This window comes from Dermacentor silvarum, chromosome 7 (genome assembly GCF_013339745.2).
Source record: "Dermacentor silvarum isolate Dsil-2018 chromosome 7, BIME_Dsil_1.4, whole genome shotgun sequence".
NCBI classification, from domain to species: Eukaryota; Metazoa; Arthropoda; class Arachnida; order Ixodida; family Ixodidae; genus Dermacentor; species Dermacentor silvarum.
This window is the reverse complement of record NC_051160.1, coordinates 14,014,786-14,027,344: the sequence shown is the minus strand read 5'-3', so window position 1 is coordinate 14,027,344 and position 12,559 is coordinate 14,014,786. Positions and strand designations below refer to the sequence as shown.

Sequence of the window (12,559 nt, the reverse complement as noted above, 5' to 3'; positions counted from 1 at the left end):
GCATTGTTTTGATTAAGCTCCATTAATACATCAGCTGCAATTTCAAGTTTCTCCCATGTCGGTCATTTTATTCCTCGGTGCTCCAACAGCTTATGCGCAACATGTTACAAAAAAAAAAAAGCTTTACACTGTGCGGAGTTTTCCCCTAGACTAAGGAACGCAGTCGATTTAATTGGGCACTTCTGTGAAGCTTGGCTAGCGGCTTCATCTCGATCTCTCACTGTTTTTACATAGTTTGCTCAAATGGTCTTATTCTTTACTAAAGTGCCGCGCACAGCAGGTGCAAGACACGGCGTTAGTTCAAGGAGAATCGGTAGACTAGCTTGCAATGCGTTCAAGGAACGTTCTATCGAGTACGACAAACTTAGTAGGTGTCTTTTATCCTGGCACTAATTACTTAAAAATTGTAAAGGAATGAAGAAAGGAAGGAACAGGAAGCTTGCTACGACTAATCAAACAAACACTTTCTGCCGTAGTGCCACGGGCATCATACCAGCTAACCTTATTTTGCGAAAAATCTGCGTGATATTTTTTAACTCGGTCTAACTTAAGACATGGATAACCTCGGAAAAGGCACTTGTCTTGAATATTTCACATTTCGTTTCTCAAATTTTTTTATTAAAATAAAAAATTCCCCTTTTCCCGAACGTTCTTCCGGCCGTTTCCTTGAATTGGCGCATAAATATTCTAAGAAACATTTTGTGATTAATACTACTTAGCCCTACACTCATCACATAAACTTCAACATATACTGTCATTATATCGTACATCACGCTAAATGTTGCGGCTTTCAAGGTCCTTCAAATTACATGATAAAATATAAAGCCATAGAAAATGATACTGCATAGAAAATACTGCATTTCCGGCAGTATAAGCAATGGATTTCGGTGACCACTGTTTATCTCGATGAGTTCATAAACGTTAAACTGGAATTTCCCCAGCTTATGTCCGTGTTTTATATGTACTATCGTGCTCAATATGAATGAGCGACCACGTTGCCGCGCGCTCGCGCGTTGTACCTCGTGCTGAGCGCGATGGTACGTCGATTGACACCTTAGACGGAGGTTAGTACTGCCATGCTCAGACCGCAAGGAGTTTTGAAATTGCTTGCGGTATTTTGTGTCAAGTCGCATTGGTAACGTTTCCTCTTTGCTAATTTAGGGCAGGGGGCTGAAGGATGTGTCGGAGATCCAGTGAACGCCTGCAATAATTCCGATATTAAAAGTTACCTTGCATCGAAATTGAAGACTCCGTATGGCTCAGGAAATGACTCTCAAGATAAGCTGGACGGAGAAAGCTCCACTGAATACTTCTATGTCCCTGGGTTGGACGATCCATTTGAAGCGTACTTTTACAATGTGACTGCAGAGAAATGTCAAGAGTACTTGGCTTACGAATATCCAAACAGAAGCCTCGTAACAAATTTTTTCTTGGATGAGGAGGTTTGTGAAGAAGAGTGCAGGTAAGTAAGTTCTGGTTTGTAGAGTTTTATAAAGCATCAAACTTATGCTCTCTTGTTAATGCAGCAGAGCACTATATCATATGACTAAAAAAATCGATTAATCAAGGGGAATGAATGCTCATTAAGTGCAGAAAGCATTAGTGAAGCGGACATGCTGTGTAAACAACGCGGGCATACTAAAATAAATGTGTTGAAAACGTTACGGACATTGTTTACCTTCTCCTAATATTCGCAACAAATAGATAGGGATGAAAAATAAGCCACAACGTGGACCCGGTGGCACCTGTCTACCAAAACCTCCTCGTGTTGCTAATACAAATTTATTACGATAGCAATTCTATGGATACTCTTGGCTAATTTTGGCTGTCGTCGTTGCGGTAAGTATATCAAATTAAGTGTACAAGTGTACCGAAATATAAATGTCCACCGGCCAGATTCAATCACTTTACCTCCAAGCACAAGATCCCGGTACTCTAACTCTATATGCTAGAGTTAAGGATCCCGCAGGGAGCCATATCCAGTATTCTACCATAGGCCAGAGACGTATGCCTCTAGCGGCGGCATATAACACCCTTAATATAGAATTACCCGCGTGCAAGCCAATGCATTCCGACGTTTGGCGCGTTTTGCCGAACGCCGACGGTTTCCCGCGGTCCCATCTCATGCACAAATCGGGGTGCAATGCCTGCAACACCACCTCCCGGAGGACAATGATCCTATTCGGCACGTTTCCGGGCGTTTGGCATCAACATGCCTCAGGACAGTACGCACCGACACCCCTCACAACCGCACGCTTGACTATTTTACGCACCTGGCACGCCAACTAATGGAGGCATCTAGTCGTCTCCGACGACAGCTAAACTAACTTGTTGAATGGCTCACTGCTACCTAGCGGGCGATGCTTGTAAACGTCTAGTCTTTCTCTGTCCGGCTCTCGCAACAGCGCGATCCACGCTTATACGAAGGCGGCCGCTGTTGTGTTTGGCGGCCCTTCGGGACAAAGAATGACTCACCGGCAGACGTGTAGCTGTGGAGTACTGTTCACACTTCATCGTTCTCGAGGCCAGGGAGCGTCACCGTCACCCGGGACTAATGGAGGAGCAATTAGACCAGAGGCTTCAATGAGAAATCGGTCTCACGAGTAGCTAAAACGGCAACCTCGCTCTTGGTGTGGTTCCGTGAAGCACCTCCACCCGCCCGGACTACGACGGGGCTCGGCGGTTGCTTTCGCGAAGGCCAGCTCCTGATTGACAAGTTGACCGTCACGGAGAGGTCACTTATTCTTCCAAAGTGCCAACGTCAGGCAGTTCCGTGGGAACAGCTTCCACGTTTGGTTCCCAAGGTGCCATCTGTTGCCTGGTATGTGGGGGCGATCGTGCAACATTGGAGGCGGAGCCCGTTGGAACGGCGCCATATGATGGGCGGGTTTTTGCGAACGGCCGACAACTGTGAATGGTCGAGAAGAACCACAATGAAATCTCTCGGCGAGTCAAAGTGAGAAAAGAACTGATAAAAAGCGCAGCTTGAGTGTAGTGTGGACACTCGGAGATGTAAACGGTCGCACATGAAAACTAGATCATGTAGATTTGTTTATTAAACCCTATTCCCATCTCTTCGACGTGGCTCTGCGCCTCTCCTTTTCTCGGCATTCGCACGACACCAGACATCGAACCCTCGCGGCCGCTCGGACTCTCGGACTTCGCAACACCGCACACATCCAGGCCATCCACATTCGAAGAGTGGGCGTGAACCGTTGGAGACGACAATCTGCGCAAGAGGATCCTGAAAAACTCATTGTTTACCTTGGTGAGACGGGCCTCGGGGCCCAACTCCAATGTGCCAGTGCTGTTCCAGCTCGTCAACACCTGATGACAATATCCTGTAGATCTAAGGGAGGAGAATGTGCTATGATAAATACGTTTCAGCAACAACCACTGGCGGCGTTCTTCATCTCACCAGCGTTGTGGGACGCCTGGTATAGCTGCCAGGGTGCTGTTCCCGTTACCCAGCAGGAGTTGCTATGCGTGTTACGCCACGCCAAGATTTCGCGTGGTATGAACACAGCTGCGCAGAAACGCTAGTGCGTGTGCGCATGATGCTCATGACAGTATACCGGACGGCAGGGCGCTGCAGTGGCTCCGGTGCTGAGACGATTGAGCGTGACGGTGCGACCACTTGGTCGGTTCTGCAGCCAAACACGCTGCGTGTTGCTCGCGTGTCTGGAGACTTATCAGTCGCGGGCCGCGCATGCACTGTCGATGCCGTGACAGCACGACAGCGCGAACGCGCCTCGGGTGGCTGTAAATTTCTATCGCAATAAAAAGTGTCAGCTGCAGGAATCAACGGGAGCAGATGACGAGGCGCTAGGTGAGATGCATTCCTAATGGGGATTAGCTGCCCTTGGAATGTGCCTGATATGCAAGTAGTGAGGCCCGGCTCTGTGCGAAATGATTGACTAGGGTGAGCGAAGGGGGAAAGGTACCTCGTTAGTGAAGTCGTAGAACGTCGCAGTAAGCAGCAGACGCTGAACTCACGCGCAACCATGCTGAGAGTGTTTTTCTAGTTATTTTTGTTTCTTCGATTCTTTCTCTTGATAACTAATTGAACAAGGTAAAAAAACTGCACTTGTTAGAAATGCTCCATTTGTGCTGTGTTTCTAAATTAGTGTGCGATTTATAAATTATAGTGTAGTTACTGCACGCCAAATACGATATACAGACTGCACTCGGAACCGCACCTAAGCTAAATTGATATATAACTCGAAGAGGAATAGGAACTTATTTACTAATCCGCCGGTCGCACTTGGAACGAGCACCGCACCAAGTCTGTATGCTCAGTCTAACAAGAAAACATGGGAACATATTCTACATCCACAGAAAAGGCCCATCCTATCTAGTAGGATCCCTCCGAAAGGCGGTTACATCAAATCAAGTTGTATTGAGACGTGTACCATTACCTGCGAGGTAGCTTAACTTAGAAGTAAAAAAAAAAGTCACAGTTTCGCCCTAAGGGCACAGCAATGAATGCGATAGCAACACAGCAATGCCATACGAAGTAAGGTGAGCGGCTTTGGTAGCAATATGAATTGTAGTAAACATGAGCTGATTAAGTAAGCAGGTGTGCTGCGGCGTAAGTAGACCGACATTAAGAGAGACTCGATGACCACGAGAAGGCGCGTGTTAAACGGTGGTGTTGATGAGAAGCGCTTCCCGTGGGCAGCGCGTGCGAAGGGACACACCTGTAGCGCTGCACTGCCGATCCGGGCAGCATTGCATGTGTAGCGTGCGTTGGAAAATGTGGCCCGACTATTACTAACTGAATGAACAAGCGTGGTGTGAGCGCGCACAAACAAACATGAATAGATCACACTGAATGACTGCAGACGACTGTCAAAACGCTGGCAGCAAGCGCATACGCCGCAGCGGGCGAAGGTAAAGCTTTAGGCGAAGGTGCGTGCGGTCTTTCGCTTCAACGGAAACTGAGCGGCGAATGCACAGCGCATAGAAAGGTCAGAGCCGTGTGGAGATAAGAGACGGTGCGGGCGAGCGACGAGCGCGGTTGTTGGCAGAGTAGAAGTCGATTCACCCATCGATCCAAACTTTCTATGCTTAGTTAGTAGGTATTACTTGCGAAGTTATAAAACTATTATGAACCAACTTGCGCTAAAATGTACGCAATTCAAACCTGAGCCTTATCTTTACGGCGAACTACAACTTTTCTGGTGCATACTTTGTCAGGCAAACTGTTGTTGTTCAAGGGCGAGAACACATTACTAAATTATACAAGCGTAATAATATCTGATGATCTTTCGCTCCCACTACATGTCACCACATATTTGAGAAATTAGACCTCACAGCCACTCTTACAAATGTCGCTGGACTAGAAGTCTAATCACGTGAGCCCTAACATGAAGCGATTACGTTCATTTTCGCGTTTATTTTCGTGACTAGAAGTCTAATCACGTGAGCCCTAACATGAAGCGATTACGTTTCATTTTCGCGTTTATTTTCGTGTTTCTCTTTTTAATGCAGGAAAACTGTACGTTGAGGTATTTGCTTTCCTTTTGCTGTTGCAGTGGTTTCAACACATCGAACATTTACGGGAACAATAGCAACCGGATGACTTAGGGAGCTAAAGCTCATGGTGCTGGATGTTTCGTCCTTCAGATTGGTTTCCATCCCTGCGATTCTACGGTCATTGTTTCACTGAACAGCAAATAAATAGCATTTGTGTTAGATTGGTTTCCATCCCTGTGATTCTATGGTTATTTTAACGCGATAGCTTTAGAGGCCCCGTGTCGCAGAAAATCCCGCATCGACGTCGGTGTCGGTCTCGGCGTCAGCGTCCGAGGCCAAGAAAATCACCCCCAACCACACCGAACACGTGGCCCTCCGCGTGTGCGCTGAGGTGCTTGTGAACTAATCGAATTTCTCAAAGCAAAATGCGTCAGAAAAATCGTAAAGTACGACGTAACCACAACATAAAGACGAGATAGCGTCGGATTGTAATTTGAACATAGGATGAAACGTAATTCACTTACGCGAAAAACTCAAACACAAGCCATTTTTGCAGCATTTGTACCACTGATACTGCGGCACGGCGCGGTTGATTCTTGCAAAAATACCATACAGATGGCGCTCGCCTCCTCGGAAGCCGCATGCGGAGGCGAAGTTGGAGAAAAAAGAAAGCTGCAGTTGCCGGGAAGCCTGATAAACAGCCATGGATCTTTGAATGCTATCGCGTTCCACTCTTAAAGGTGAAGCTTAAGCGTCCCTCCAAAGTTTTTTCACTGGGGCTAGGTTAATAAAAATTGTGCAGAAAGCATCGACGGTTATAACCAATGTAAGCAAATATGCCGAACAAACAAACCAGCAAACGAACAAATTAGTACTAACGAATTAACGAATTAATGTTTTCCTTGCCGAGTCTGATCACCGACCCTCGACCACCGAGACACCACGAAAACGGGTGAAACAGGAAAAGAAAGCTATTCACTTTAAAAAACTTACATATTTTCTAGGATACGCCCAGTATTGGCTTATTCATCTCTAAGATCTGCGCAGCTTACTCGGCAAGACAGCCGACACGCCGAATTCCGGAAAGGCTTTAAGAACACAAATGTCATTTCATTGCACTGCTTGAGCGGGATTGATGGGTCATCTTCCTCGCTGTGTAAACTTGACCGATATAATAATAATTCTGGGGTATTACGTGCCCAAACCACAATTTGATTATGAGGTACGCCATATTGGGGGACTCCGGGTTAAGTTTCACCGCCTGCGATTATTTAACGTGCACCCTATGCACGGTACACGGACCTTGCAGCATTTCACTCCCATCGAAATGCGATCGCCGTGGCCGGGATTCGATCCCCCGACCTCGGGCTTTGTAGCAGAGCGCCATAGCCACTATGCCACCACGGCGGGTAAACTGAACGAATCCAGTCAAGTCGAAGTGTAATCAAAGATGGTTACTTGGTTGGCCGGTCATGAACCCAGCGCGCAATATACTTCGAGCTTCCAAGGGCTTAAATGCGGTTTTGTAACGCGAGCCTATCATGGAAGCAGTGCAATCGAAAGCGTGTGTGTGCCGAGCCTGATAACGATTACAGTCAATTGGACATAGCATATTAACCTAGCTTTTTTGCCTTTTGTCCTGGTTTGGTGCCGGTTGGATAGAAACGCAGCGCGACTGAGATAAGCCGCGACTGATATAATAAGAAACACAAAGCTACATCACAAGCACTGACCAGTGCTTGCTGAGTATAGACATAAGCGGGGTGTCTCCCACACATCTTAGGCGGGGAAATGGCCAGCACAAAGAGCAGCTGTGATGATAACGTGAAGGAGTTTGGAGAGGAAGCACTTGCAAAGTAGCGCTGGTTTGTACGCCCACTAATGTTGCTCATATAGTTCTCCAGTGTGACCGCAATGGACTTTTACCATTGTCTCAGGTAGGAGGTGTAATTGACCATGTCTTGGAAGGGAGTTATACAGGTGACACCCATTAAACACTACGTTTCTTAATTCTCAGTACATACATTCATAATTGCACTTATACCTGCAGCGCGATACCATCGAGAAGTGTCGCGACCACCAATTTACGCAGTGAATGATATCTGCATATTTTTTAAATTTCTCAACGAAATATTGAGAAACCATGGCTGGTAAAAAACAAGCAGTGCGAAAAAAAAAACGCGGGCAAATTGCAGGGTGGGGAAACAAACAAGACAACCTCATCCAACTATCGGTTTTTTGACCGATCAACCGCTTGAATACACGAAGTCTTTATAGGCGCCTTCGCTAATATGATCACAATTGAGATTTGCCAATGACCTTTTTTGGCGAGCTAGTATATGAATCATAGTAACAATGAGGAGGAGTTACAACAAATGATTGAGGACCTTAGCCGAGAGAGTGAAAAGTGGTGTTGAAGATTATTATGCAGAGGACAAAGATAATATTCAATAGCGTGGCAAGGAAACAATGATTCAGGATCGCCAGTCAGCCTCTACAGTCTGTAAAGGAGTACGTTTAGCTAGGTCAATTACTCACAGGGGACCCTGACCATGAGAAGGAAATTTACACAAGAATAAAATTGGGTTGGAGTGCATATGGCAGATATCGCCAAATTCTGACTAGGTGCTTAATTACCACTGCCATTGAAAAGGAAAGTGTACAATTATTGCATTCTACCGGTGTTAACATATGGGGCAGAAACTTGGAGGTCAACAAAGAAGCTCGAGAACATGTTAAGGACCACACAAAGAGCGACGGAACGAAAAGTGTTAGGCCTAACGTCAAGACACAGGAAGAAAGCGGCGTGAATCAGAGTGCAAACGGGGATAGCCGATATTCTAATTGACAATAAGAGGGGAAAATGAAGCTGGGCATGCCATGCAATGCGTAGGATGGATAACCGGTGGACCATTAGAGCTACAGAATGGATACCAAGAGAAGGGAAGCGCAGTCGAGGATTGCAGGAAACTCGGTGGGGTGATGAAGTTAGGAAATTTGCAGGCGAAAGTTGGAATCAGCTAGCGCAAGACAAGGGTAATCGGAGATCACAATGAGATCGAGGCCTTCGTCCTGCAGTGGGCATAAATATAGGCTGATGATGATGATGACGACAATGATGATGATATGGCTAATATTGTGTTCACAATTGAGATTTGCCAATGACCTTTTTTTACGAGCTATATCGATGTGGCCAATGTGTGCGGGAAAAACTGTATCCGGAGGCCTCCCATTAATTTTGATAGACATGTGTTCATCCGCAAGCGCCTAGATATCGACACACACGCACTTTCCGATATTGCCTAAACGATAATGGTGGCGGAAATCCCTCCTCCAACCTCGTCATCATCAGCAGATCTTTGTATACAGCCACTGCGATAAGTCGACACTTAGTCCAAGTTAAATAACTTTAGCCGTTAAATGAAAGCATGAAATATACAATATTAATTATACTTCAATGTAGAAATTTCAAAGCACTTAAATGCAGCTAGCAGATGGGTAAAGACAGGAAATGCTACTCTTAACAGCAAAGGAAGTGATTTTAAAAGGGTGCCGACCCTTCCATCTGCTCATTCTCCAATTGCTTTTCTGTGTGTGCAACAGTTTTACAGCTATGACGCACACGAACGACACTGCCCTTATACGTGCACAGCATTCACCGGCTGTAGCTTTCGTAGTTCCTAATAGTCAACAAGTTATTGTTAAAACTGGTTTCGTTCTTGCACCCTTACACTACGCAGTAATGAAACTAAGCATTATTATTACTTTATATCGGACAACCTCCGACTTGCGATTTATTGTCTTTCACGCTTAGCTTTACACCGCCTGACCACGCCCGAAATGTTCGCCACCTGGGAACGACTTTGGAGAATGGCTTAAATCTGTATTTCGCATTGTACTTTTCTGCAATAAATTAAGCAGAATTTGCTTTATGCTTTACAAGTGTCGCCGTTACTTTGGCATGACGACCGTAAGTAGAATTTACCTAAGCATTTTGCAATGTCGCCTCTCCAACTTCGTTGTACCTCGGGAACGTATTTGCTTTTTTAGTTATGGAAAAAGGAGCAGTTCGCCTTTGTGGGGATCGAGGTGTCTTCCCACGCCTCATCTCCCTGCTGAAGCGTGCATGGTGACGACCACTTTCCAAGCTCAAAACTGTGGCAACATGACGTAGCAAGTGGTAAAGTGAGGACATAGTGAGCGCGCCGTTGCTACATTTCCGCGCAAATCGTGCTACTCCCTCCTGGCGTCGAGTCACGCACGCGAGCACACGCCTCCAAGACGCCTCCTGATTGGTTGCCCAGTGGCCGCCCCCGCTCGCCCTCTCCCCAGAGCTTTGTGCCGCTGAGCGCTTCGTAGCGGATGCTAACAGTACCAGTTGGTTACGTGGGATCCTTACTTCCGTGACTTCTCGTTCACGCGCTTGGTGGACTGCTACCCGGTTTTGCCCAGCGCAGTGATCGCACGTATAGTCGATCAATCTTGCAGTAAGCTTTTCCCCGCAAGCCGTGGCTGTTACACTGTGGTGTAATGTGGGTTAATACACCCGCGTTTGTTCGCGATATTGCTCTGGAGCCTTCTCTGCTGCGTGTACAACCCGGCCGACGAACCCTGCCGCAGAACCTTTTGTGCGACGGTCGCTCGTCAGGTAAGTGTAAATCCATCTCTATACTTTACAATATTTTTAAGTCCTAATGCTTAATTATTTCCCCTGTTTCCGGCCCCAAACATTCTTTCGATAAGCTCGCAGACACTAAACCACTTTTAGTAGGGCTTGAGGGTATTGTTAATAAATGTCGCTTTTATTTTTGATAAGACCATAGGGATACAAATCAAATAATACGCAACCGGGAAGCTTTCTGTGTTTGACTCTCAGTTGTGGAGTATAGCTGCACTGTAGGCTCATAAATGAAATCCTGCGTTCGGTGCAGATCAGCACTCAACCTGGTCTAGTATAAATCCTAGTGAATTTGGCTCTCCTGTATGAGCAGCCGGGAGGTATAATTAATTGTGTCATAGCTGTGAATAAATGACAAACAAAATTAAACATTTCCTTAGCTCTCAGCTCCGCATTTTACCGACCAGAAGACGCTTGCCAGAACTATGGGAGGCAGCTTAAGTGCAACATTCTAGTGCTCCTGCACATATAAGAGAGAAAAAGAAAGCTTGATTATTAGAATGTTTATTACTGACGTTTATATTTAAAATGACAAATACATAAATAATAAAGAAAGCCAAAACTCATTAGCCACATGACACAATATGCAGACGCTGCATTCAGCCGACGCTATTAGTTTGCCCACTCTAGAATGTTGTGTTCTTATCAACGAGACATATTTATAGAAAAAAAAGGTCGCACCTTTACAACGGTCATGTAATGCACGTGTAATAAACTTAAATCGCTTCAAGATTCCTTTCTTGCATTCAGGAGCACAAAGTCGCCATGGTGTTTCTGTGTGTTCTCCTGCAGTACATAACGATCCTAATATGCAAAGATTGGCACAGTAAATGGACACTCAGTCATTAGTCACTCCCAAATGCTTCTTTCTGGCTATGACCGTACTCAAACTCACTTCTACTTAACTCGTGGTCACCCACTCACGTCCTATTCGCGCCAACACTCTCTTCGCGTTCATGTCCACTTCCATTCTAACTTACCAGCACCTAGTCACGCTGCATACTCGAGTACTTTGTCACTCACTGGCACTCACTCACATATACATTCTCGCATTTCCTCTCTGTCACCGATGATCACAAACGTTCGAACTCACGATCCCTCACACTCACTGCCACCGACTTTAATTGATACTCATGTCAACCGGATCTCACTTCTCTTTGAGCAATCCGCAAGACTTAGCCCAAAAGGCGGAAAAGCTTAATCTTTTTTTCTGTCAAATATCTGGTTGATTTCACAATAAGCTACCGCCATGACCAAGCAGACAAGCTTGGCACCGCTATCTAGACTAGGCTACCGACAAGCATCCGTTAGTGGCTGCATCAAACCTCCTGCGTATCAAGAACCAAAAAATGCCCCTTGTGGCCAGTGCCTACATAGACGGAATGCAGCAGTCCCTTCACCATTTGAGCTGTCCGCAAGGCCAAGCCCAAAAGCAGAAATGTCTAAACGTCTTTTTTTCTAATTCAAGGTACGCATTATTACTTTTATTGTTACATCACTTCATTTTGGCTTTTGCGGATCGCTCTCCTGGTGCCGACAATTGCGAACGTTGAAAGAGAGATTAAATCGCTAAAGTTGACGAGCTTCGAGCAGAAAGGGCTCGTTCTGCTCGAAGCTCGTCAACAAGGTCCACAAGAAATTATGGAAGTCTAACTAGTCTTTTGTTTCTAAGCCGTGCATGCGCCAGCCTTAAGGCGAGACCAAAAGACGTGCTCACTGAGAGCAACTTTCTGAAAAAAGATAATGAAGAATTGAAAAAGTTGAATGACCTTTAAAATAAATAAAATGTCTCAATTAGAACAAGATTCGCGCCTGAACAATGTCGAAATGCACGGTATCACAAGCGCTGTAGACGAAAACCTCGTGCAGCTAGTAGTTGACATTGGGGCAATGTGGAATACCCTGTTCTCCCATCAGACATTGATACCTGCCAACAACCTGAAAGCAAACAATGAAATTGTGCAGTTTGTTTTAAGAGACAAAAGGAATGATTCTACAAAAGAGCCGCAAAGGCCAGCCTTACTGCGAAAGATTTAGACTAGAGCAACGATGCAAACCAAGTGTTTTTGATGAGCACTTAAGTCGAAAAAATAAAGCGCTCTTTTCTGAAGCGTTTAAATTCAATAAAAGCAAACAGTGGCCATTTCTGTAGATCGACTAAGTTGCCATTAAAGCAAGAAAAGTGCGACCAGCGTGGTTCATAAAATAACTGTCAGCCTTTCCACTGGGCTGGAGATGGAAGACCAGCGAAGCTGTAGTATGGTGGAAATTATGTATTTCCAATTATGAATATTAAGATGTGATGGTGTGATTGGTTATTTGAACTATTAAAGAATGAGAAATATATATGATCTGGTGGCTTTCATTTATTTAGTGACCACAGGGACCATGGCCTTATGGTCG

General features: G+C 45.5%; 1 protein-coding gene across 1 annotated transcript in view; it reads left to right on the top strand.

Moving 5' to 3' along the window:
- The window catches only part of LOC119458584 (uncharacterized), a 360,297-nt gene extending 354,606 nt beyond the window's left edge, over window positions 1-5,691 (top strand). The window contains exons 4-5 of the mRNA XM_049670231.1: window positions 1,162-1,462; window positions 5,538-5,691. Of these exons, the coding sequence (XP_049526188.1) occupies window positions 1,162-1,462; window positions 5,538-5,589 (353 nt within the window). The 3' untranslated portion in view covers window positions 5,590-5,691. The remainder of the gene's footprint in view (window positions 1-1,161; window positions 1,463-5,537) is intronic.
- The last annotated feature ends 6,868 nt before the right edge of the window (window positions 5,692-12,559 follow it).